At 39.4% G+C, this 24,426-nt stretch overlaps 4 protein-coding genes and 1 long non-coding RNA gene across 12 annotated transcripts; 3 read left to right on the top strand and 2 right to left on the bottom strand.

Annotated features, from left to right (window-relative positions):
• Positions 1 to 17: 17 nt before the first annotated feature.
• On the bottom strand, positions 18 to 13,982 carry LOC114547935 (uncharacterized). The gene is made up of 4 exons (XR_003691292.1): positions 13,787 to 13,982; positions 10,853 to 10,892; positions 10,619 to 10,718; positions 18 to 61 (listed from the first exon to the last, which is right to left on the bottom strand). It is a non-coding gene; the product is annotated as an uncharacterized LOC114547935 (long non-coding RNA).
• Positions 5,055 to 7,466, top strand: zgc:56095 (Ferritin, lower subunit-like). Of its 2 annotated transcripts, none has more exons than XM_028567473.1 (5): positions 5,055 to 5,298; positions 5,999 to 6,102; positions 6,259 to 6,405; positions 6,524 to 6,649; positions 6,886 to 7,466. In XM_028567473.1, exons 2-5 carry the CDS (start codon positions 6,001 to 6,003, stop codon positions 7,033 to 7,035), a joined length of 525 nt encoding a protein of 174 aa, XP_028423274.1. In that variant the 5' UTR covers positions 5,055 to 5,298; positions 5,999 to 6,000; the 3' UTR covers positions 7,036 to 7,466. The 2 variants fall into 2 exon arrangements, with proteins under 2 accessions (XP_028423274.1, XP_028423275.1); XM_028567474.1 differs by lacking the exon at positions 5,055 to 5,298 and adding an exon at positions 5,370 to 5,846.
• Positions 9,460 to 13,158, top strand: syt5b (synaptotagmin Vb). Its single transcript, XM_028567480.1, has 8 exons — positions 9,460 to 9,682; positions 10,637 to 10,812; positions 10,907 to 11,005; positions 11,162 to 11,329; positions 11,719 to 11,886; positions 12,063 to 12,180; positions 12,330 to 12,463; positions 12,559 to 13,158. The coding sequence occupies exons 1-8, from the start codon at positions 9,460 to 9,462 to the stop codon at positions 12,766 to 12,768; spliced, it is 1,296 nt and encodes a 431-aa protein (XP_028423281.1). The 3' UTR covers positions 12,769 to 13,158.
• On the top strand, positions 13,321 to 17,892 carry dnaaf3l (dynein axonemal assembly factor 3 like). 7 transcript variants are annotated; one of them, XM_028567465.1, is made up of 12 exons: positions 13,321 to 13,503; positions 13,844 to 13,932; positions 14,690 to 14,796; positions 14,882 to 14,975; positions 15,086 to 15,240; positions 15,363 to 15,563; positions 15,707 to 15,829; positions 15,913 to 16,035; positions 16,187 to 16,331; positions 16,907 to 17,021; positions 17,161 to 17,235; positions 17,469 to 17,892. In XM_028567465.1, exons 2-12 carry the CDS (start codon positions 13,851 to 13,853, stop codon positions 17,608 to 17,610), a joined length of 1,362 nt encoding a protein of 453 aa, XP_028423266.1. In that variant the 5' UTR covers positions 13,321 to 13,503; positions 13,844 to 13,850; the 3' UTR covers positions 17,611 to 17,892. The 7 variants fall into 7 exon arrangements, with proteins under 7 accessions (XP_028423266.1, XP_028423265.1, XP_028423263.1 ...); XM_028567464.1 differs by having other exon boundaries at positions 13,840 to 13,932; XM_028567462.1 differs by having other exon boundaries at positions 13,321 to 13,562.
• A 125-nt stretch (positions 17,893 to 18,017) lies between these two features.
• LOC114548157 (troponin T, slow skeletal muscle) lies at positions 18,018 to 19,490 on the bottom strand. Its single transcript, XM_028567916.1, has 7 exons — positions 19,377 to 19,490; positions 19,151 to 19,228; positions 18,952 to 19,065; positions 18,743 to 18,852; positions 18,497 to 18,587; positions 18,372 to 18,412; positions 18,018 to 18,071 (listed from the first exon to the last, which is right to left on the bottom strand). The coding sequence occupies exons 1-7, from the start codon at positions 19,473 to 19,475 to the stop codon at positions 18,026 to 18,028; spliced, it is 579 nt and encodes a 192-aa protein (XP_028423717.1). The 5' UTR covers positions 19,476 to 19,490; the 3' UTR covers positions 18,018 to 18,025.
• Between the last annotated feature and the right edge of the window lie 4,936 nt (positions 19,491 to 24,426).

Raw genomic sequence — 24,426 nt, 5'->3', positions numbered from 1 at the left:
TTGTTGTTGTTGTTGTTGTCCCTGGTGCTGTTGTTGTTGTTGTGTTGGAGTCAGTGACACCCTAAAAACAGAACAGGAATAGTTGGAACACAGAGAGACCCCCAAAAATGTTATACTGTACAAAATTGCCATAAGAGTTCTTTTGACTATGGACTCACAGTTAAGAAAACTCTAATGCAATCTGTGAATATCCCAAAGCAATGTAATTTCTGCTATTATATTGTATCTGACATACTGTGAACAGCACCATGACAAGGACGTTAAAAAAAGAATAAAAAAAAAAAAAGATACTACATCTTGTATATCCAAGATGGCGCTGCAGAAGGGTGATACAGTGTGTTAGTGTGCATTGTTTTGTTTTGTGTTTTAACTGTTTTTTGTGATGGTATCCGGATCTCATTCACCAGTGAAGAGCTCGTGAACATCAGGGGAACAACACCATTGGACTTATTTCCTACTTTTCTTCTCCCTTCACTGGAAATTTTGGACATTCTGGTCAAAGGTGCAAATGTAATACATACTGTGTACATATACTTATATTGTTTATATCTATACTTATATAGTAATATATATTAATATTCAATTTAGAGAATGTGTGACATGCACCAACAACACCAAAACAAATTCCTTGTATGTGTTAAAACGTACTAGGCAATAAAACCCTTTCTGATTCTGATTCTGAAGAGGTGTTCTACTGTACTTTTTAGTCAACAATCTTTCCTCATAGATACAAAGAACTTACATCACTTACATACAACTTGAGACAAATATACAATATTGATATGCAGCAAACTTGAAGAAACATCTGAGACCTCCAAATGCAAATTATGGGCCGGAAATTGTTGTAGCATTTAGAACTTCTACCTCTAAATCTCAAGTTCTTAACTACCCAACCATTGCTTTTTTAAATATCACATCCTGTTTGTTAAATACATATATGTTTGCACTGTACATACTTAAAATATTGTCCTTGAGCTACTTTTTCTTAGATTTTATAACATTCCAATACATTCCATAAATCCTAATTAATACAATACAAAACGGTACCCAGCTATATCATCGTGTCTAAAATATCCATAAAAAAGATAACAATGTTGGACTTACATCTCCTATTGTTTTGCATTACATTATTTCCTCATTCATGCTTTTGTTTCTCTGAGGAAGTAAGTGAGAATGGATTACTGATTCCAAGAAATAATGAATTCATATTTCACCATCTGAAAAAGTCCATCATTCTTATGTTATGCAAGTCTTTTTAATTTCTGTACATTCTGATATTTCAGACAGTGTAATACCATGGTCCATATCATGGGTTTAACCATTACTGTGGTTTTCAAGTTTTTCTTTTGTTATGGTCGACCTTCTTTTGAATAGGTGGACTATCTGATCACTATCAGAGTGGAAAGGTAAAAAAAAAAACACTTACCCAAAGTAGACACAAGAAGACACACAGCAGAAAGTTGTCTGAGATGATTTTGAAAGGTAAAGGCTTCATTGTTATTATGTTTTGTTAAGCTACACACATACTATGAGCTTGTAAAAATCCTTTGTTGTCCACAGATAAAAAATAAAGTTTCTATTTCCAGTACTGCCACGGGTGTGTTGACAAAAACAACAACACTTGAGGGTGGCAAAGAATTTCTTCGTGCCTGGGCTGACACAGTCCAATATTAACTTAATTCCAGTGGTGTTGACTTTTAATTCTTAACCATGTCCTCCTTCTGTAACCTCTGGTCCCCTCGCATAGTGGCAAGTGACTATGTAAATAGCTGCTTCTCCTTTTTGGCCTTGTACAACCACAGAGACCTTTGCCTCGCCTGTTACTTCCTTATTAACGGTCATAATGTAACGTGCTACTTGTCAAAGGTAAGTCAATCAAGAAAGTTTCCCTCTGTTTATTAGGGGTAATTGCTTTAACTGCTGTATGTTTGTCAGTTTCATGTTTGTGACTGCTTATGTATCTTTATGATGTGCAAATAAAAGATATAATAAATGGTTTTATTATAAACCCAGGCAAAGCTTTTCAATGCTGATCAATATAAATTATATTTGTTTTGTTTTCTAACTATTTTTAAATGATTATTTGAATGATTTCTTAGTTAAAATCACTGTCTAGTCTCTTCAGGTGGGCTGGGTTCACAGAACAGCAGATTTGCTTTTGGTTTCTTCTTTCTTTCTGTCTCAGAACTCAGTGGTATTTATAGCTTCCTTGTGGTTGACATCTATAAGGAACTGTGAACTGAAAACATCACCAACACACTTTAACAGAACATGAAGTCATGACAGTGTTTATGGCCTCATATTATGGTGCAGCACTCAATAAAAGTGCTGGGATATCAAAGAAAATGTTGTCCAACGTTGTCCACTGGGGAAACATGAGGAGGAAGTAACCTTTATAAATTATATTTTCTGCAACTTTAGGCATTACATTACAATGAGTCTACATATTAGATATGAAGCATACATTGTGCTTAAAAAGCATTTTAATTAACATATATGCAAACTTACTTTTTTTTTTTATTTGAACCATGTCTGCATGATAACTTTTTTGTATGACAAAACAAGTGCAGATTTTAAGATCTGCACTTTGCAAACTTTGCAGTAAAAGAAATTGTTCTGAAAAAATGTCATATCACAAATTTCAGGTAATTTTGTGGGTCTGGCCATTCTTTAAGAGAAAAAGACCTAAAACCTTAATGCAATACAAAATCATACAATTGCATGGTTATTTGAGGTACCATTAGTTCTCTAGTCTATCAAAAGTCTCTCTGACTCAGGCTCACAGTATGTGAGGTCATGCTGTGCATGTGTATACCACTAGATAAATTCCTGTACAGTTATTCTGCTTAGCATTTGTATGAGCACAACACAAAGTCCTTTTAATCTGTCCTTTTGTCTTAATTGATGCTGAGAAAATCATCCTTACATTTTATTTTTATCACAACTGTTTTAATTCCCTACTGTCCTGTTCCCTTCATCCTCTCAGATTTCCGTCAGATTACAGCATGTAGCCTCCACACTGCAACTGTGCCACTCCTCTCATTAACCCACTCTTGCCACCACATAACCCCCACTCCAGGACATACACTGGATTTTGATATGAGTCCCCATGTATGTTGATATGCTTAGCAAACCAGGGTCTGCTTATCTTCATTCTCATATCTTAATTTTCGTCTTCACTCTTACATTGTCTGTAATATGTTGTTCATCCCCAACACAACAGATGGCAGTAGAGATGCACAAAAAAAGACTATAAACCTCTTTACAGTCTATGATATGAACACATTCATCTGTAATGACTCAGTCAGCACTCTCAAGTATCAAAGCAGGATAAACCAGGAATCATCAAGACCATATGAAATATTGTTTACTAAGTCAAGGTTCGCCAATCAGGGTTAAAAAAGTAGTGTTCATGTGGGTACCTGCACGTACAGGAATTTCAGGAAATGAGAGAGTGCATAAGTTAGCAAAGGAGGTGGACATCAAAGGAAATGTAGAAATGAATATTAAACTGTCAGTCAAGTAGGAGGGGAAAAGCATAGTATGGAGGGGAATATTCAAACAGTGGCACACTATTGGGATACTTACAATAAAATAAAGTAGGAGGAGTGAGAAGCAGTGGGGCTAACCGAAAAGAGCGTGTAATTATCAGTAAATTAAGAATTGGCTACAGCAGATTCAACAGTACACTTTTTTTGTGAAAAACTGGGTGCTGCAGTCAGTGTGGGGAAAAGGAGACGGTGGAGCATGTCCTGATTTCATGCAGTAAATATATACAAGAAAAAAGGGTCATGTTTGCAGGGCTACCTGAGTTGGGACCAGTGATAATCAGGATCAAAAATGGGCTTGATAGTGGGGTCACCATAACCTGACTCCGCCAGATGGATTGCTTCGCATTTGCTCGGCATATCCATCTGGGAACTTTCCGTTAGAGAACTTTTGGGAAGGGGCGGAATACTGGTTATTTGATTGGATGAACCATCTGTCTATCAGCTATGTTGGTGATAGACGGGCCAAATCAACCAATCAGATCCACGAAGCGTATGAAAATACAACCACAAGCCCGCCCCTACTGCTGCAGGCAAAGCATAGCTCGTAAGCTCAGCATGCAAGCAACATGTCGGTAAAGGATATTTGCCATTTGTGTAACGAGAATTTAGGAATAAAAGTCACCATTTCAGGTTCCCGGACCATATTCCAAAAGAAGGATCCAAGAGAAAAAAAGCATTAGCAAGCGGCTAACAGAATTAGGGCTACCGCTGGCTGATAATACTGGTTAGCTGATTGGATAAACCATCTGTCTATCACCACTTAACCCACCTCAAAACCAACGCTGATTGGCCCGGTCGTTTGGCTAACGGCTCCAAATTTTCTCTGCCTCAAGATGCCAGACTGATCTGCGAGTGGAAAACTGGAGCTCGCGAGATCAGGACGGTCGAAAACTGGAGCTTGCGAGATCAGGACGGTCTCACGAGTCTAGGGCAAGGGGGTAAGCTTCGCTTCAGAACTCGAGCCATCATGGCGCCATTTTGTTGCTAACTGGCCATCACCTCCTGTTAGCATTCCGCTGACCGCCATTTTTTTTTTACGTCACTTAACTGCGAATAACTTTACATCTGAAGCGTTTAAAGACTCTATTTGTCCGTTGTTTAGTTCCAAAGAAACACGACAATGTATAAAAGGCTCCATTACCTTGTACCTCACGTTAAGGCTACGTAGCAGACGTTTTTGTAAAAATAGGCTAACGATTGTGTCATAACCAAGTGACTTACTGTCGCATAGTAGAGGAATTACAGGAGAAGCTCGCAGGCAGTTTCGACTTACATGAGATGTTTAGGTTTAATTACTAATGTTAACTAGCATGTTAGTGATCAATAATTAGCCTGTGCCCATGTTATCTCCTTACATACACCTACAGTCTGCGTATCTGTAAGATTGGGAATGATTGAGATTTCTCTTGGCACAGCTACCAGAAGACTTACAACTTTCAGACACGTTGCTCACGTCACATTCTCTCAGTTGGAGGCTGCGCAGTAAAGCTGGCTAGGGACACCCATAGACAGTATATAAGGGGTCACCACAGAAGGGAGGAAAAATATATTTAATGACGATTAATACCAGTAGGAGGCAGTACTGCAACATTATGGGATGCCAACTGCCGTAAGACCCTAAAGAAGAAGATGATATGAACACGCAAGCGAGCGAGCTAACTAGCTGTGTCGTGTTATTTAGCTAAACAAAATAAAGCCAGCAACGGTCCTGGCGAAGTAGGGGGTAGCGTCAGCATCAAGGACCCAGGTAAGTGACAAAAAGCAAATGTGACATTTAAATTTCGCTAATAGACTAACGTTATGCTAACTAAACTTTAGCCGCAGATTTAGCTAACTAGTAATTTTTTTTTTTTAGGTAGCTAGCTAGCTAGTTAATGTGAATGCTAGTTTATGCTTACTTAACGTCAACTAACAGCTGCCAGCGTTATTTTAATTTGTAAAGACCGCATCTAGTACTAGTTTTTCTTGTTTTAAATGTTTTCAACAAACTAACTGAAGTTAATGTTGTGTGTTGAACTAACATCGAACTTCAGTTCACTAACGTTATAGCTTACACAATGTAAGCTAACAAAACATTAACCTTCTCAAAACCTGACTAGAGACGTTAACGTTACCTCCCACTTTAGCTCAATTCTCTTAATAACACATGTCGACAGTCTGCCTGATGTTTTACTGAAGCCGTTAAATACCGGTTGTATGAAAGCTTGCCAGCAAAGACGTGCAGAACTTTGACAAGCTTCACAGGGCGAGTGAACAAAGCCGTTGTTAGTCAAGTTAGCTGGCTGAGAAAAAAAGGTAAGACATGTTCTTTGTCTTCTGGACTGTTTTGCGCTACAAAACGGGAAACCTGACCGTTATCTGTGGCTTTATCTAAAATGGGGATGTTTACCCTTATACCAGTCTCATTGATTGAAAATATATATTGTATATATTTTTTGTCTTTTTAGAAATGCAGTCTGTGGTAAAACAAAACCTCCATTCGGAGACCGAAGGAGACCTCAACAAACTCATCAACCTGAAGCTGAATGCATCCTACGCCTACCTTTCTCTGGTAGCGTATGCTTTCTGTATAGTCCCTGTATTAGTCATATTTGTTATGTATTTAAATCATATTTTGCATTGAAATAAAACAATAGAAATTGCCCTCTTTGCAATGATTTTTTTTCTTCCATTCGTCTATATTGTAATCCCTAAATATTTCTTCTAGGGGATGTATTTTGACAGGGATGATGTTGCCCTGCCAAAATTCTCCACTTTTTTCCTGGAGCTCTCTGTGAAAGAGAGGGAACAGGCTGAGAAGCTGCTGGAATATCAGAACATGAGAGGGGGTCGAATTTTGCTCCAGACTATTGCTGTAAATCCAGATTTTATTTTTAAATGTTTTTTTCGGAGGGAAGGGGGGCATTTTATTTCAAGCCATTATTGTTAAGAATGATACATACATTTATCCAAGTATCAACTTTCTGTTCTAGAAACCAAGTAGAGAGGATTGGAGAGGAGGTCTGGATGCAATGTCCTTTTCCCTGGACTACCAGAAGTCCCTAAACACATGTATCCTTGAGGTGCACCGCAGAGCTGGCGTCCACGCTGACCCTCATGTAAGTCTGACACGGTTAGATAGATATAACTGCTACTTATTCTCTTTTCTTTAGCTGAGAGATGGATAATATGAAAAATACTTTTTTGTGTGAGTTCAATATGTGTTGAGCAAAATCTCTCTGTAAGATTTAAGGGATGTTCAGTCTTAAAATTAACTTTGTCCTAAGTTATTACCTATTTGACCACTTTTTTTTTTTTTATAGCATTTTTTTTTTATGTCTCTACTTTTTTGTAGCTGTGTGACTTCCTTGAGCAGCACTTCCTGAACGACAGCCATGACACCATCAAGAAGCTGGGCGATTACATTGGCAGTCTGACCCGCATCACTGCGTCTGAGACACACGGTCCTATGGGAGAATACCTCTTTGATAAACATACTCTTTAAACGAGTATAGTGAAATAAGCTCCACATTTCAAAAGATGTATAGTCAACAGGGAAAAACGTCCTTCCCACTGTGCATTCTTCTCAGTTAAGAAAACTATACAATATTTTCAGTTTACCACAAACGTCATTCTTGTACCAATGGCACAAGAGAAGATCAAAGCAAAATAACAGAAAAACCTCATTTTATTTTTTTTACTCGAAGACCACACTGAAAAAAATAATGTTCTCATTAATATGGTGCTAAAAACTTTCTTAAGCTGTTAATGAGTCGCTTGTTATTTAGCCTCTGATGTATCATGATTTATGCATTCCAGTGTCAGAGGTTTTAACTCACATCTTTTGTAAGAATGCATACTATTTTGAGTCAAATGGATAGTTTAAGATTTGGCGTATCATTGAAACATTGAATAAAGCCAGACTATGCTGACATATCATGTTAGTATTTTTTATTATATATATTTTTTTACAACTGTGATCAATTGTTTACACAGTCATCTGATCTGTCATGCAGTCTAAATGCACTTTCTGTACTTTTCCTAATGTCATGTCTGCCCCTACAGAACACTAAAACAATGGGACTTTGCTTTGTCACTGTTGGGTGGGAGCTTAATGTTTAACATTAGGCTAACTGACAGTGTGTGGTTAAAAATGACTATGCTGCTTCGTAGTAAATTGCATGTTTCAGCAAAGATAAGATTCAGTGTCAGAAGTATGTCAACAGCGTGCATCACAGCTAGGCGTACTACTCTGTTTCAGTTGCAATCTAGAGATACAGTGGTGCCTGCAACACATCCAAGATAATGATCCAAATATTTTACAGTTGTGGGGAAAAAAAGATTAGATTAATTCTTGATTGTTTTGGATCAAGAGAAAATATGAATGAATGAGAGTAACTGTTTACAAAACATCATGAAGTTATAATTAAAATTGTCTCTAGTATTGTGTATACTTCTAACCTAAAGGAGTGCCCTCATAAGGGGTAAACGAGCCTGTTTATTAGCTGGACATGCTAAGGGAGGAATAGACTTGCAACTAAGTACAACAGCCCCATAATAACAATATTACATTTTTATTTTGCTGTGTTAGTCTTTTTTTCCGTTTTGTTTTCATATGCAGTTTGTTTATCCTTTGGAGGAGGCTGTTGGATTGAAGCCACAGAGACCTCCAGATGTAGCTGTGCAAACGCGTGGCAGCATGCCATGGGATTACTGTTCCCAGTGCTCTAAATACGGGTATGTGTTTTGTACAGTGAAATGGTAAGCCAATGGATGGGGAGGATGGAATAATTTACTCTTAGTGAAAGTTGTTGGTAGATTGACGATTGACTGCGAGGACAGCTATGCTGAGGGGATTAGTGAAGGGCTGGATCCTCTACAATCTCTTCAATGGATAAACATGACCACCACTGCTATGTTTCATCACTCAGTCTAATGAACAGTCACTTTTCCTACTCAAGGAGAAGCATTGAATTACTCAGTGTTTAACAGTGGAATATCATTAAATTAAGAGGTGACTGTTGCTCTTTATACATCTTTGTTCAGAGATGTACAGCAACAGATGTGTTGTCAGCATTCTAATATCGGGAGGAGGGGTGGGGGGGGATTAAAACAACGCTGCTCTAGTGATTTGCCAGTGCTTTAGCTTTGATAGAAAGGGTTGCAGGCAGCCTGCCAGTCAGTCCGCAGCATACCGAAGGAACCATGGGTGTGTAAGGGCTACAACGGGCCAAAGGGGAAGCAGCAAGAAATACACCTTGAACTAAAAGTTGCTCCAAAAGCTCTGTCGGCATACAGGGAATTAAAGGAAACCTATCAACAGGTAAGAAATATGCATACTATTTCAAGTATTTCTGTTATGATTAAGAGGACTACATTGCAAAAAATTTGAACCAATGAGAAAAGAGTAGATTTTTTTTTTTTATTTTTTTTTTATGATAAAATTTGGCTTTGAACATACCCACTTAAAGGACTGGCTAACCTATTGACTGGTTCTTTTGATGTGAATTATTTGCCTATAGTTTCCTAAAAATCTGAATAAAACCATCACTCCTAATACACAGCTGTGAAGAGTAACTTATAAATGTGAATAGATGCCAATAATTTAATTTCAGTCAGCATCTATTTAAAAAAAGTAATAGTTATTTGAGGTTTGGGGACCACAGTTACGACGAGAGAAAAATAGTAATGCAACAAATGGTAATGTGAAGGTGGGGGAGATGGCAGAGAGAATGAAAGTAACAGAGGGATTAGGGTCAGCCATGTTGAGCATCTGGCTTAGATGGCTTGGAACTGTACTGCAACGCATGGACATAGAGATTACACAGCGCACATACGCAGTTGTGTTATCTCTCACCGTAGGAGCCAGCATCATAGAGAACGTAACAAACCAACATGAACTGCGTTCTTTTCTGTTTTGACAGCTGACATGAGGTTGGCCAGTGTTGGGGTACGGGCCCGGAGGGCTGCAGAGCCATCCGAACCCGAGCCAGAGGAAGCAACGGAGCCAGTTCACCACGAGCACTCCCATACAGAACACCACGAGCACTCGCATACAGAACACCACGAGCACTCGCATACAGAACATCACCCCGGCCATGACTACAACCACATGAAGGACAAATTCATGAATGAACTTGGTCATCTGCCAAGTAAGCCACTTCTAGAATTTCAACTTTATAACTTCATATACATGTTAAAATAAAGGGTATATCTTTGATTCTTTTTTAAAGGGGAACCCCCCACCCCACCCCGTACATAATTGACATGATCTATAAATATTATTACATATTCCGTTGGCCACTGTAGTCTAGCTTTCTTAAAAGTTCAAGATATAATGTAAAGTGTTTTTGACATATTTAACATGGTATGAAGAATGATTTTAAAGAAATATGAGCTTGTTTTGGGGACATTATACCTACTATTTTCGACATTCCTGCTCATGAAAAGTGGGAAAGTGCATCAGAGTTGTTTTTCCCTTTAACAACTACTGCTGAGGTGGTTTGAGTAAATCACTTAATGATGAACTCTGCTGCTGGGGGTGTGTGGTTGTACTGTGCAGGGCCACTCCCAGCTTACAGTGTCTTATCTGATTGTGGAGAAGGGTGTTGCTGACAGCACACATGCATGCTCAGCGAACCGTCCCTAGATTAACAAGTGCAGTAAATGATTCTATTCACATTTTATTTCTATAGTATCATATTTCATTTAGATTATATTAAGTATTACGCTGTTCTGTTCCCAAGCTCTAGAAAAGCAGTTTATGTTGAATCATATTAGTTGGAACTGATTTAGATTATAGAAGTAAACTGATGTGAACGATTTAAATCCTCTTGAAGATCCTGACGTGTAAGACTTTTACAAAGCCTCTGATAGAGAGGCTAGTGTTTAGAAGTTAAGAAGTCTATTGAAAGATCAGATTCAAATATGTTTTTGTTAGTTTTGTGGTGTTTTTTGTTGTTTGGTGATCTGGATTTTTCATGTTACTGTTGTAAAGGTAGCGGATCAGGGGATCCAACATCCACTCTTTCTGCCATCATAAGCATACTCCCATTTTGCATACAGTGAATACTGATAAGTGAATTCACCTTTCTTTTATTTTGCAGTTCCTGTGTGGGCAGTAGCAGCCATTGTTTTGGTGGTTCTGGTTTTGGTGGCATGCCTCATCTTCTGTCTTTTCAAGAAATGCTGCGGGAAAAAGAAAAAGCCAAAGAAAGTGAGGGAGAGGAAGACGGGTCGCCGCAAAAAGGAAAAGGAAGGTGAAGGAGAGGCTGGAGAGAAGGTACGTGATTTCCAGTTAACACAATATTGTATAATCTTACCTGAAATAGATCTTCATGATGAATATCCAATGCACTGATACTTTTAAATGGCAGGAGGGGGAGGTGAAGAAGGAAGGAGAGGAAGAGGAGAAAGAACAGGAAAAGTTGGGTAAACTGGAGTTCTCGTTGGATTACAACTTCACAGATGCCCAGGTAGGCTCTGTGTGAAAACACAACCATTGTCAGTTTCATCAAAGGCATTCATATTAATGATTAAAATATAGGGACTCAACAAATAACTATCAGGAAGGAATATCGATGCTCTATTCCTGACCATTGATCATTCTGACACTTGTCTTTCCTCTGAAGCTTATAGTGGGCATCCTTCAGGCTCAGGACCTTGCTGCTATGGACATGGGGGGGACCTCGGACCCTTATGTTAAAGTCTTTTTGTTGCCAGACAAAAAGAAGAAGTACGAGACCAAAGTTCAACGCAAGAATTTATGCCCCGTTTTCAACGAGACTTTTATCTTCAAGGTACCAATTGCCTGACTTCGTGCCTTCCTCGACTAGATGTTGTTTGTATTTCGTTAGTTCTTTCTCTTGTCTTTATGCCTCTGTCGCAGCTTGTGTTGGTGTTCCAGGTTATTGATGACATGTCACTTTTTACCCCTCGTGACGCTGACATTTGGCCTACGTATATCTCTACTTCCCCTCGTCTTAGTCTTTCCTTCCCTGAGTGGCGTCTGTCAAGGTATCCCTCCCCAAAAATATTAAAGCAGTAGCCTATGTTCTTAATTGTCTCCGGTCCCTTCATGTTCTTTATTGTTGTATAGATATGTACATTTTAACATTGTAACATGTAAACAAAACGGTCTACCTTTTCCTATTGTACGTCCTAATGTTTTAATAACCTCTCTTTCTAGATCCCGTATGCAGAGTTGGGCGGAAAGACTTTGGTGCTGCAGGTTTTTGACTTTGATCGTTTCTCCAAGCATGATATGATCGGCGAGATAAAGATTCCCATGAACAGCGTTGATTTGGGCCAGCCATTGCAACAGTGGAGAGACGTGGAGAGTGGTGAGAAGGAAGAGGTATGATATATTGTGTTATTGTTTGTTATATTGCGCATATTTAAATAAATATACTCTGTCTTGCTTCTAAAAATGAAGAAATAATGATTATCAGCTAATTTATAAAAAGTGTAGGCCTATTCATTTGTTCATTAATGTGATGGGACGTGCTGGTAATCCATAATTGTTCTTTTCAGCAAGAAAAATTGGGTGATATTTGCGTTTCTTTACGGTATGTACCCACTGCTGGAAAACTGACAGTGAACATCATGGAGGCAAAGAATCTGAAGAAAATGGATGTTGGTGGCTTATCAGGTAATTAGGCCTCCTGCCCCTTATTATCTCTCTGTCAAATATTTATTGAATTCCTTATAAAACTTTACTTGAACTAACTTCAGTCCAATGAGGAAATAAAATAGCCCAACAAAACACAACTACATTGCCATCTTTTCCTTTTCCATAAGATCCGTATGTGAAGATTGTTCTGCAGCAAAATGGTAAACGGATTAAGAAGAAAAAGACGACAGTCAAGAAAAACACGCTCAATCCTTACTTTAATGAGAGTTTCAGCTTTGATGTCCCCTTTGAGCAGATACAGGTATGCTTTGTTTCATATCCATTTGAAACTTAACAGACACTAAGTGGTGATATGGGGAATGATTCGATAACGCATCTTACTTTTTTGGTTTTCAGAAAGTGCAGGTCGTCCTCACAGTGTTTGACTATGATAAACTTGGGAGCAATGACCCCATTGGAAAAACCTTTATGGGTTATGGAGCTACAGGAGTTGGCCTGCGCCACTGGTCAGAAATGCTTGCCAATCCCAGACGTCCAGTAGCCCAGTGGCACACTCTCCTGCCAGAAGAAGAAGTCGATGCAGCAGTCAAAGCAAAACCTCGTTAGAGTTGCACCTTGTTTTAGTTTGACATACTGCTGATATCTTATAAAACGATACTTATTGTTAATCCTGATGTTTTGTCAATTTGCATATTCTGTTTTCCATTTTGTATCTTTTAAGGTACTTTAGTAAGTTTAGTATGTGTGTTATATTTGTTTACTTGGAACACTTGGAAATCACTTATCTGTAAATGTGTGTCTTTTGTGTATGCTAGTTTAGTAAAAATTTGAATGCATAAAGAGAGGATTTCAGAGTTACACTGTTCTGAAAAGGTACTCTGGGACATGGTGGTAGAGCTTCTACTTCTCATGGCATGTACACTGGGCCTTTTTTGCTCTTTTTGTTGTCATGTGGTGCAGCAGATTCCTGAAAACTGCTTGTTGTAATGCTCTGGATTTTTTCGAATGACAATAAACCCACAATGGTTTCACATCAATGTTTCTCTTACTCTCCTACCGTTATTTGAATTAGTATTAGTTTATGTTCTTACTGTATAAGTAATCAAATGAAACCTTTGAGTTCTAGAAATTGCTCTAGAATACTATTCCATACAGAAGCGTATTATAGAAATTATCCAACATTCACCATAATAGTTTGTTGGACTTAAAATCTCAAGACAGGGAGTATCAATTTCAGCCACCGGGAGATGGCGTCTGTCCTTCACTGAGAAGCTGTTGCCTAGCAACAGAACCCAAACTTTCTTATCCAACTGTTAGCTGCAAACTAATACAGCTTGCCGGGTGAGTTTTGTCATCATTTCTGTTTCGCTGTCTATGGCCATTTATCACTATATACTGAGGTAAGCGACAGGTTTGTGTTCATGGATAACAACTTCATTAATAAGCTGACAAAGTTTTTTTTATTTTTTACGTAATGTTACGGTTGGTTAGCTAGCTAGCTAACCTAGCCTTAGTTAACGTTCGTGCTAACATTTAGACTGTGCCAATGCCAACTGAGACTGTTAAAACATTAACATTAGCTACCTCTAACGTTACTAGTTGAGTCCTGATGTAAACCACTTACAGTCAGGTGTCCGGCTTGGTTTGTCTTTTTTTTCTTTCGGTCACATTAATTAGCTAGCTACAGGATGAGTGCTGGACGGGCATCTGAGGGCGCTGGCTGCGTCACCTGGTGGGGCTTCAGCCCTGCACGCGACCTGCTGAGTACGGGTGAGAGCTTCAGGTGCACGTGGATGCGTGGTCCTTCTAAATGCGTCACATCAAAATTAGCTTCACTTCGACTGCAAAATAATGATCCTATAATACAAAAATGAAACACTAACATCAGGGGCTATTCTGCACAATGAGTACTATCACTTTTGACACTTAAAGTACAATTTGTTACTTCTTATTGTACTTTTAAGTACATTTTGACTTATACTTGTAAAGGAGTATTTTGTTTATAGTGTGATATTGCTACGGATTTTATGTCATACCGATTAGATAAAGCATTACAATCAGTGGTGTAGCACATCATTATGGGCCCTGTAAAGGCATTCTCTATGGGTCCCTCCCCACATCCACAGCTATTAATTCTAGCATCTATCTGGGCCCCCCTGTGGTACTCAGTCCCACCACCCCCAGTCCACAGAAGCGGAGTTTTAATTCATTCAGTGAAGTAGTCTACACAAAACTAGACAATTATGAACACTGAAACAATCCGATATAAAACTGCATTAACAGTGCCTTCAAACTACACCATAACTTCTTATTTAAAACTTTTAACCTGGACTGTAGTATCTTATTGGTATCTACTGTAAGGTTATTGCACTGAATACAGTGTTTCTGTTATTTTGTCCATTGCATTTAAATAGCACAGGAGATATATAAATGATTATTTTTCAATTAAGAATAGAAGCTAAATTCTCTCTCTCTCTCTCTCTCTCTCTCTCTCTCTCTCTCTCTCTCTCTCTCTCTATGTGCCCAGGCCCTGTGAGACTTGAAGGGGAGGTCAATGTTTTACTGGTTGGCAGTGGAGACCCACGACATATTTTGAAAACCATTTCTGGTTTGCAGGACCACGAAACCCTTAATGTGAACTTCTCTCTTAAACTGTTACGTGAACAAATTGATATGTTCTACTGTGAGCTGTAAACTTCTTCTCTCTGTTCTACTGCAGGTGTGGGTGATAGAAAACAGCATGGAGGTGGTGGCTCGACAGCTGCTGCTCCTCTACCTGGCACTGATGCCAAAGGAAAACATGGGAAATAATGGTTGGAATAATACATGCTGTTACATTATTAGCTTTATAGCCTAAATGTTGAGTAAAAATTCTAATGTGTCCCAAACATTTAAGTTATTTTGCAACAATTTTTATTTTTAGAGAAGACCGAGGTTTTCCTGGAGTTGTTTGGGAACGGTGAGATCCGCAGTCAGACAGAACAGACACTGAGACATGCGGCATCACAGCTCTCTCTGTCTGTTACTGAAACACTGGAGACAGCCACACACCCCTGTCTGAACACAAGTCTTCTCAAGGTACGATCATTTGTAAAACAATCCTGTCCTCTGTGTTTCTTTAAGACCTTATGATTGATCTTTTTTCTGAAATCAGGAATTGAGGCTGAACTCTGAATTCCATACTCTGAATATTTCTACAGTTTAAGGAGCGAGATGAGCTGGCCAGGATATTCAAGTTGTGGCTCCAGCCTCAGCCTTCATCATCTTCATCTAAGTGCTCTGCCCCGATCTTAATGTCCAAAGCCTGGGATTATCGGGTCAGGCAGCACCTTGGAACACGCTACGACTCCAAGAAGAGCTGCTTTGACTGGGATCTTACAATGAAACTGCACGAGAAAGGGGTATTTCAATATTTTGTGTGCCTTTCTATGTTTGTCGATTAAATTACGCTTCCTATATTTGCCCTCAGAAATATTTATAAAGGACAAAAATGTGGTGGATTATATGTTGCACTGAAGGATGGACACTCTTTATGTGTGTGCAGTGTGGTGTCATCAACAAACAACAATATACGCGATGGAGGGAGCGGGGTTTGGCGTTTGAAATGAGGGAAGGTGTCTACCAAATAACCAATCCAAGTTTGCTCTCTTCAAGAGTGTTCACTCAGGTGAGTGTCTGTTTTCCTGCACAATCTTTCTACACAATGCAGCAATAAGACCACATGAGGGAACTTTGCCTGTGTCTGGACAGAAAGGGGACAAAGTGGCTGTCAGGGGCTACTGGGGAGACATTGTTTCCAGTCCTTACCTCTCCTTTGGCATTGAAACTGACGACAAGAGCCTGCTGAAGACACAGAATGGGCAACACATCAAGGTAAAATATACAGTAGTAATAGCACGGATTACATGTTAGATTATAATTACTGTATGTATCCACGTCCTTTGATTGTACAGTAGCAGTACCTTGTTGTTCATACACTGAGGATCATATTAACGTCTGTCCCTTGCTTTCCTCACATCCACAGACAGCCCAGGATATCTCCTTTGCAAACGTTCAGGAATTGTTCCAGTCCCTGTCCAGTAGACGGGGCTGGCCCACCACTTTTCAGTCAGACGCAGAGCCAGAGGAGCCATCCCCAGAGGCTGACGGAAAATCTGTCAGCATTAACGGTAAATGGCTGTTAACACTAGCAGGCCTGTAGTGGCTTTAGTTGATTGTCAGTGCAGTGCGGGGAAGGACAGCTCATACAATAACAAAAGCTGTTTAACTCGAAGTGAAAATGTTCAGACTGAGGTAAATGATTGTATTCGACTATATGCATCATTTCTTGTTTCAATTGGAATTAAGCTTTTCAATGTATGGTAGATCACTTCCAGGTAAGCCATTTAGCCTAGAGGAAACCCTGACACAGGTGTTGCTGATTGGGGGAAGCAAACAGTTTTCGACTGTGCCTTTGTGCTTTGCTTTCGTGGCGAGCAATTCGGTTTGTTGTTTTGGTTACATTTATTAAGAGTCAAAGTTATTGCCGCTGTACGATACATGGAGGTAAATAAACAAGATAATTGTAACATTGAACTCTCCGTTTGCTATGTTTGAGCGCACTGGTCGCACGTCTGACCTAAACCACCGTATTAGCAACCAGTACTAGACTTCGTTTAGGACTTAGTCAGTACACACACAGAAAACAGTAACTGTGTATGAAACGTGATGGTCTTAGCACTGCATTTTCTTAAATCCTCTTCAGACTTGATGTGTCTGAATGGGATCTCTGTGACCTTCCTGCCGATGGACTCCCTTAACAAACTGCCAGAAAAACAGAAATACTCCCACTTCTTTAACATCATCTACTTCTCTGCCAGGTGAGAACCTTTTTTTTCTAATGCGCTAATAGATCATTTCACTCAATGAATAATAATAAAAATATAGTATCTTAACCCACAATAGGATTCCTTCACCATCAGACTGATATGACTACTTTTTGTTTCCCTCTCTGTAAAGCTGCGTGCACCAGTTTGGCCCGACGACGAGACAGATTGCAGCACCAGACGCTGTGATTGTCGTGGAGTTGGCCAAGTGAGGGTTTTTATAGTAACAGAGCTTGTTACCATGGTGACAGTACAATCACCAGGAGTACAGTAACTATGCTATGTTGTACACCAGTGCATTTGCTTTTCTGTATCTGATTCTTTCGTGTTTGCTACATATCCACCCATCTGCTAGTTCACAGATAAAACGTTAATAATACCTTTATTTACGGTTGTTGCATTTAAGTTGGATGTGTGTGTCTATGTGTGTGTGTATTGCAGGTACATTTTGGATGTGAACAAAGAGCAAGAAGCAGGCTTTGCAAAGAAAGTGGTGAGCATTGCTCTGGAGGCTGAATTTGAGCCGTGGCGTGAGGGGAAGAGTGATGACGTCCATGCTGTTTTCGTACCACAGAGGAAGTAAAGGTTCTTCATTCCATCTGCTCCCATTGTCAGCAGCTTTACCTTCACAATATGCAACAGTCAACGAGATATTGCAGACAGGGATAATTTATTTTTCATTCATAAGGAAGTTACTCAGCCAATAAGTAGCAACCGAGTGGCCCCAGATAGTAGTTCATTTTTGTTTGTAGTAGCTGTGAACTTTTCCAGGTTTAAATTTTCAAGAATATTAATTCGATTTCATTTCCCTTTTGAATGACACTGCTAGAAAATGTCCATTTAAAAGTTGCCCATTTAACGTATACATGCATTTAATAATAATAATAATAATAATAATAATAATAAAAATAATAATTACAGATGTAATTGCAAGTTGATGTATTTCACTAAAAATGCCACATGAAAACCAATTGTTTCATTGTGCCTTCTGTGTGAGTTCACTTCCAGCGTCCTCCGACCTTCCCCTTACCATGGACCTTTTTGCTGCATTGAGACAAGAACAAAATATACATTTGATTATTAACAGTCCGAGTCGGCACAGAAATGACCAGCAAGTGTGACTGACTGAGTATCACTTCATGTTCACATCTTGGATGTGTGCATCCTGTGCATAAGGTGGAAAATTTTCAAGAGCTGTGAGTTTGTCATTTCCTGTGTTTATGCGACTGTTGCCATCCATCTGTGGTATGTTTGCATAGTCCATTTGCAAAAATGCAATGTAGCTCTCTACAATGCTCTAGTTTTTGGGGTGTTAAGGTTGTGTAATTGTAGATTTCGACTCACAATTTCTGAGCATTTTGGATTCTGTTCAGGAGTACGTTGATCTGGAAAACACAAACAGACTCTGATCTCACAAATTAGCCATTTTTAAAATACCAGTTTTGTATATTCTCAGCTAAATGGCTCACCTCATACTTCTGCCTCCTCGTCTTCTCAGTCAGGTCAAATTTCTCAGACTCAAGCTGGTAGATACATTCCCACATCTCATTGGCTCTCTCTCTAAAACACAGCAGCATTAACAACTTCACATGACAGAAAAATGCACATTTTGTGGCAGCAACTTTAAATAGTATGCACCAGGTTCCTACAACATGGAGCTGGATTAAAATGTAATGAATGTTTAAGCATCAGCCTTTCATGGGCTTTAAACTGACCTCAGGTCGTCCTCTCTCAGGGTCTCAACAGCCAGTGGCTTGCGTCTTTCTGCCAGAGTCGTCTTCTTGATTTCCCTCGCAGTTTGCTTTTTGCCTCGTCTCTGCTCTGCCTGCAGAAAACAAACCCAACTCACTTTCTGGGAGGATCAGACACACATGAACTCTGACAGTTCTACAGTAAGACACCTGCCTAAATGTATTATTCTGACCTTGGCCAGGAATCCTCCGAAGTGAGCCCCCATGTTGGAAAGCACTTTCTTCTTCTTGGCCTCTTCATCGGCCCTCTTCTTCGCCTCTTCGTCCTCTTTCCTCTGTCTCTCCTCCTGAGGAGGTCATCTTCAGATGTTTACTTAAAGTGCTCTTTTGCATTAAAAAAACATATGTAATGCTATGTTAAATATGAATTACCGCAATCCGTGTCTGTCTGTGACGCTCTTTTTCAGCCCTCACACGCTGCTGCTCGGCTCTTTCTGCCCGGCGGCTCTCCTATAACACAAAACAACACGCCAGCTGGACTTTTACACAGGGCTCTTTAATCACTGTTTTTTCTGAATAGTCAGTGTATCCCGACAAATCTCTTTTTCAGACAAATGCATGGGGAAGAAATGGACAGACAGCACAGGAAAGGCATTACAATCCTGTCTTTGAGTCCAATCAGCTCCTCTTCCTCTTTCTTCCTCTGCTCAAAGTGGACATCGATTAGAGTCTGCAGCTCCAGAAGGTCTTTCTCCATCCTCTTCCTATGGATATCCTAACAGGGGCCAGTGAATACCCAGGTCAGGATTATGTAACCGCAGTTTTTGGTGCTGTGATTGTGTAAATGTTCCATTAACAACAACCTTGAAGGAACATACATCAAAGTCAACCCTCTCCCCCTCAGGGATTTTAGGGGCAGCGAGCTGTGTGACCAGCGGCCTGTAAAATAACATGAATGCAACATCAATATACACGATCAGATCATTTTTTACTTTTTACTTTTGCGATGCATTTTGTGGTAAAATCTGACAAAGTATTTTAATGTTTAGTATTTCCATGCGTACTTGTATTTGGGGCGCTCTTCTTCAACAGGACAGTCAGAACAGCAACGAAAAAAGTGAATCAGTTCATTTTGTATAAACAGCAGTTAGAGTTGAAAACACAACAGAGGAAATGAATCCAAGTTTAACTCTAATAGGCAAAGATCCATAAAGCAAATTATTACTTTAGCAAGCTACAGTTCATGGCCACGGTTTCTGACCGGGACTTGCACCACAAAAGATAAACAGCACTTTAAATTAAAGGTTTAAAGTTTCCTGTTCAGTTTGATTATACATGTATATTCAGAGTTCCTGGGAAAACACTGGACGGATTACAATATGTAAATACATTTTTATAGTTTGATGGTTGTGTTGTGCTTTCACTGACAGGTTCCCGTTATAGCTTGTATCTGAATATTTTATTTCTAAGCAAATAGTTTATTACATCAACACAACCCAGCATCAAAGTCTCACCTCCCTCTCCCTGCTCCTCATCTTCTTCTTGAAGAGAAAAGAAAGAGTGACGCAGCGATTGAGTTGAGAGAAACAATGAAAACTGCGGCTTTATTAAATAAATAAGTGAATGTGCTTACCCTCCTGATGGCCTCTTAATGAAAAAAAATTGAAAGAATACATCAGACACGCCATAAAAGTAACACATGAATGTAGAAAAGTTGAACTGGTAGCAATGGATTTACTCACCCGTGAACTTCTAAATCAGACATGGTGACACTGGAGAGAAAACCATAAATATACAAATCATACTGTTATAAATAACAGCAGCAACAACATTAGCCACATATGTGAAAGGTGTCATTTCTAGATGATTTATGATTTTTCCAACAGTAGTTTGTAGAGTGCATTTTCAAAAACCACAAAATTGGCTTCTAATTTGCAAACAAATAATCCAATGTTACATTATGCTGCAAACACAGGACGTAGACAGTTGACTGAAGTTGATCATCAACTCCCTAAAAAGGAAGCTTTGACAAACTTTAAGCTGGATTGTGTAACTTTTGAAAAAAAGTTACAGTAAATTGAGGAGTTTTCCTGCTACAGCCTGATTTGGTCAGGCATGGCAAGTAGCTTATGGTGGCAAACATTAACTAACTTTAGATGCTGTAGATAATTGCTGCGTAAAGTTTTTTTTGCTGGACTTTGTCTCTTCTCTATTTGTGCCACTGTTACACAACATTTTAGCTTAGTCAGGTCACCCAATGATGACACCTTTAAAGCAACTGACTCAAAAATGTTGGGAAAAATTAATTTTTTTTTGTAGTAGCCACAGTGGTCACTATGTGTTTAGACTATGGTCACAAGTTACGTAGTCTAAACATAATATTTGACTATGCACACAAAAAGATAGATTAATAGAAGATAATCAGTTAATATGTTTGCATGCCACTCAAAATGGCTGAGCTTCAATAGTCTTAAAAACTACTGCGTCCTGTCAAAAAGTTTTTTAATTGTGAACAAATTTTGGCCGCTGGAGACGCATTACACATTCAATGTAGGGGTGTTTTTGTTCAAAGAAGGATATAAAGGGGAAGGCCATGTGTAGCTAATGATCTAGGAATAGAAGAGGCCACAGTGTCCTGTTACCCAGGATAAGAGTGGGCTATCAGCTGGCCAATCCTTCTTGATTAATTTGATTTACAAGAGAGAATGTGGGATGGAGAGATTAAGCTGGTCGGTTGGCTGCCATTAACACCAGCCAAGTCCTCTATTAAATTTTGATCTACTCGCAGTCTCCCTGACTTGAAGGGATATTTAAATGTGAGTGGAGCCTAATTAATATTTTAGCATTCCTAACCATAACTTTAGCCGTTTATATATGTATTTCAGTAGACAGTCAAAACTGTCTAATGAGCTGCAGTCAAACCCAACCGTTTCTGGGCAGACACTCCCAATTTTAACACTATTTTCAATGCAAACAACTGGAAGTCCCCCAGGCTGTTTGCCTTTGAGTGTATTAACATGGCAGATCAAGTACTGAGGCCGTCCAAGTCTCTCAGATCCCTTCATAGTTAGTTTTTAGCCAAGATCTCAGAGCATGAGTATGTGAATCTGAATAAACACCGGGCACATGGACCAAAGGCAGATGAGGGATTGGGAGAGGAATTCATCACATCGCTTCACTGTTGAATGTTTCTGGCCAAACTGACTGATAGATGGACAGAGAGGCCCAGGCACCAAGACTAACTTGTCATAGATAGATAGATAGAAAGTTGTGATTATTTAAATGTTAAAAGTGTAATACCTGTTTCTTTTGTGCTTGCAACTTTGTTTTCGGTCTCAACTATTGTAGGAAATATCTGGCTCTAGTTATTAAATGTTACACTGTGCTCACTAGCTAACATCACTTGCGGATTTTCTGTCTATCAATTGGTACTGGCCAGGTAGCTACAGTGGGTTATCAGAGTTTTCTTTTTGCTAAAGCAGCTGTGAGAATGGTGATAGTCATTCAGAGCAGATTGGGCTTTTATACAGGTACATTCAGAAAGACAGTATGAGAAAAATAATGTTTTTTTTTTTAACATTAAAGCATGTAAACATGTTCCAGTAGAAAACCAAAAAATACCAGTACGAACCGGAAAATGAGCATAACGTGGGACCTTTAAAACAAACTTTCATTTAAAATGTTCACAGTCCATAAACAACACTGTATCAAACCCAGTGATATGCATGTTTTTGTAGAACTACCATAGACTGTAAATATGATATATATATATATATATATATATATCATATATATATATGATATATATAAATAAAATATGAGAACTACATACCAATTGCAGTACTATAGTACTGATAGTGCCAGATAAAAATGATGGAGGACTTTGCCTTAAATAAAAAGAAGCCCAAACTGAAGCCACGGCTTCTGGATGGTCACATATTTCAAATATCACACTGTAGAGGAAAACTCTAAGCACATACCTGAACAGCAAAAGAGAAAACGGGTGTTTCATTGATGATGAAAATAAGCAGAGTAACAACTAGAGGAGAGACAGACCTTTATAATATGTGTGTGTGTGTGTGTGTGTGTGTGTGTGTGTGTGTGTGTGTGTGTTTGTGTGTCAGGAAAGATATAGACAAGAAGGACATGGGACTGTATGCGGATTATTGTCGGCTTTTGAGGGGCATAAGCTGAAGTCTGATGGGCAGGATAATGACTGAAGGGTTTGTTGCTGACCTCACAGCTGAAATAAGAGACAGAAAGACAGGTGGCAGGAGATAAATAGAGACAGAAGAAAAAAATAAGGAGGCAAAAACAAGACGATTTCTGTCAGGTCAGGTCCTGCGTTCCCAGGAAGGAGGTTGTTTTTTCCTGCTGACTACCGATGACAGACCATGTGGTATTTTACAGGAATATGTCTGTCTGTCTGTCTGTCTGCCTGTCTGCCTGCCTGCCTGTCTGTCTGTCTGTCTGTCGACATCATAGGCGACCAGAACAGGTCATACACATAATGTTGATATCAGCCGGCTGTTACCACAAACTACACTTGCTTCTTACAGATATTTTTGTGAAATGCAAATTTTGCCTTGCAATGTTCAAATGCATACAGCATTTCAATAAACACAAATATGAAGGTGCTTTGGAAACAGCCAAAACACGTATGAAGAGTGAGAGAGAAAGAGTAACAACCTGCAGAAGTGCACTTATCTCATGAGGAAACCTCTGTGCATCAGGTAAGGAAAATAATTTGGATATTTAAAATTATTTCAAGAATCTGATCTTATTTTAACTAAATGTTTTAAATTGGATTTTAATTACTATGAATAGCATGGAAGATGCACGTATGCATGCATTGTAACCATTCAGCTATCAGTTAGCCAACATGTTAACCAGACATAACCTTTTCCAAAACAACCAGTTAATCTTCATCCTAGAAGTCTTTTCTCTTGTAAAGATGAAAAATACAGTTTGAAAACACTTGTCGAAGATTGTTTTTTGAGTATGGAACAAATTACCTCATTGTTGCCCCTTGTGGCCATTGGATGAAAAACACTTACTACAACTGCAGGTCTTACGAGAAGGGTCCAGCGGCGGCCCGTAGGAGAAGGGTCCAGCTGCGGCCCGTAGGAGAAGGGGCCCGTAGGAGAAGGGTCCAGCTGCGGCCCGTAGGAGAAGGGGCCCGTAGGAGAAGGGTCCAGCTGCGGCCCGTAGGAGAAGGGGCCCGTAGGAGAAGGGTCCAGCTGCGGCCCGTAGGAGAAGGGGCCCGTAGGAGAAGGGTCCAGCTGCGGCCTGTAGCCGCTCACGCCACGCCCTGGATCTTATTGGACCATAGTCCCAGTGGGTGTTGTCTGCCATGCAGCCTCAGGGAGCAGTAATGAGCCCATTACTGTTTCACTCACCACACTGAAGCGAAAAAGATGCCCCACTACAACTTACTTGTGACACAAAGGTGAGATGTATGCTTAATTGGTAAAGGTATGCAACCGGTATTGTTAAGTTTTACAAGAGAAAAGACTTTAACAATGAAGAGGTGGTTGTTGTTGATGTTTTTTTGCATCGTAGGAATTGCAGCATATTTTAATCTTTACCCGTATTAAAGATTCAAATTTTGGATATCTCAGGCTCTGCTGCTTTGATTTAGACCGTTCATTTTAAAATCTCTCTTTTAACTCTCCCGACTTCATGCAAGTGCACAACTAAATGACTGG

The sequence above is a fragment of the Perca flavescens genome, chromosome 21 (genome assembly GCF_004354835.1).
Source record: "Perca flavescens isolate YP-PL-M2 chromosome 21, PFLA_1.0, whole genome shotgun sequence".
In the NCBI taxonomy this organism is placed as follows: domain Eukaryota; kingdom Metazoa; phylum Chordata; class Actinopteri; order Perciformes; family Percidae; genus Perca; species Perca flavescens.
Note: the sequence above shows the minus strand (reverse complement) of the source record. Positions and strands in the feature narration are given on the sequence as shown.

Excerpts from the sequence above, each read along its gene's own strand:
- syt5b (XM_028567480.1), top strand. The coding sequence starts at position 9,460 with ATGAGGTTGGCCAGTGTTGGGGTACGGGCCCGGAGGGCTGCAGAGCCA. Across the intron at positions 9,683-10,636 it reads TGAACTTGGTCATCTGCCAA|TTCCTGTGTGGGCAGTAGCA; the intron begins GTAAGCCACTTC and ends TTTATTTTGCAG. Across the intron at positions 10,813-10,906 it reads AAGGAGAGGCTGGAGAGAAG|GAGGGGGAGGTGAAGAAGGA; the intron begins GTACGTGATTTC and ends TTTAAATGGCAG.
- LOC114548157 (XM_028567916.1), bottom strand. The coding sequence starts at position 19,475 with ATGGAGAAAGACCTTCTGGAGCTGCAGACTCTAATCGATGTCCACTTT. Across the intron at positions 19,066-19,150 it reads ACAGACAGACACGGATTGCG|GAGGAGAGACAGAGGAAAGA; the intron begins GTAATTCATATT and ends TGACCTCCTCAG. Across the intron at positions 18,072-18,371 it reads ATCCAAAATGCTCAGAAATT|CAAAAAGGTCCATGGTAAGG; the intron begins GTGAGTCGAAAT and ends GTCTCAATGCAG.
- dnaaf3l (XM_028567462.1), top strand. The coding sequence starts at position 13,537 with ATGGCCATTTATCACTATATACTGAG. Across the intron at positions 14,976-15,085 it reads GGAAAACATGGGAAATAATG|AGAAGACCGAGGTTTTCCTG; the intron begins GTTGGAATAATA and ends TTTTATTTTTAG. Across the intron at positions 16,332-16,906 it reads AAAATCTGTCAGCATTAACG|ACTTGATGTGTCTGAATGGG; the intron begins GTAAATGGCTGT and ends AATCCTCTTCAG.
- zgc:56095 (XM_028567473.1), top strand. The coding sequence starts at position 6,001 with ATGCAGTCTGTGGTAAAACAAAACCTCCATTCGGAGACCGAAGGAGAC. Across the intron at positions 6,406-6,523 it reads TTTTGCTCCAGACTATTGCT|AAACCAAGTAGAGAGGATTG; the intron begins GTAAATCCAGAT and ends TTTCTGTTCTAG. Across the intron at positions 6,650-6,885 it reads GCGTCCACGCTGACCCTCAT|CTGTGTGACTTCCTTGAGCA; the intron begins GTAAGTCTGACA and ends ACTTTTTTGTAG.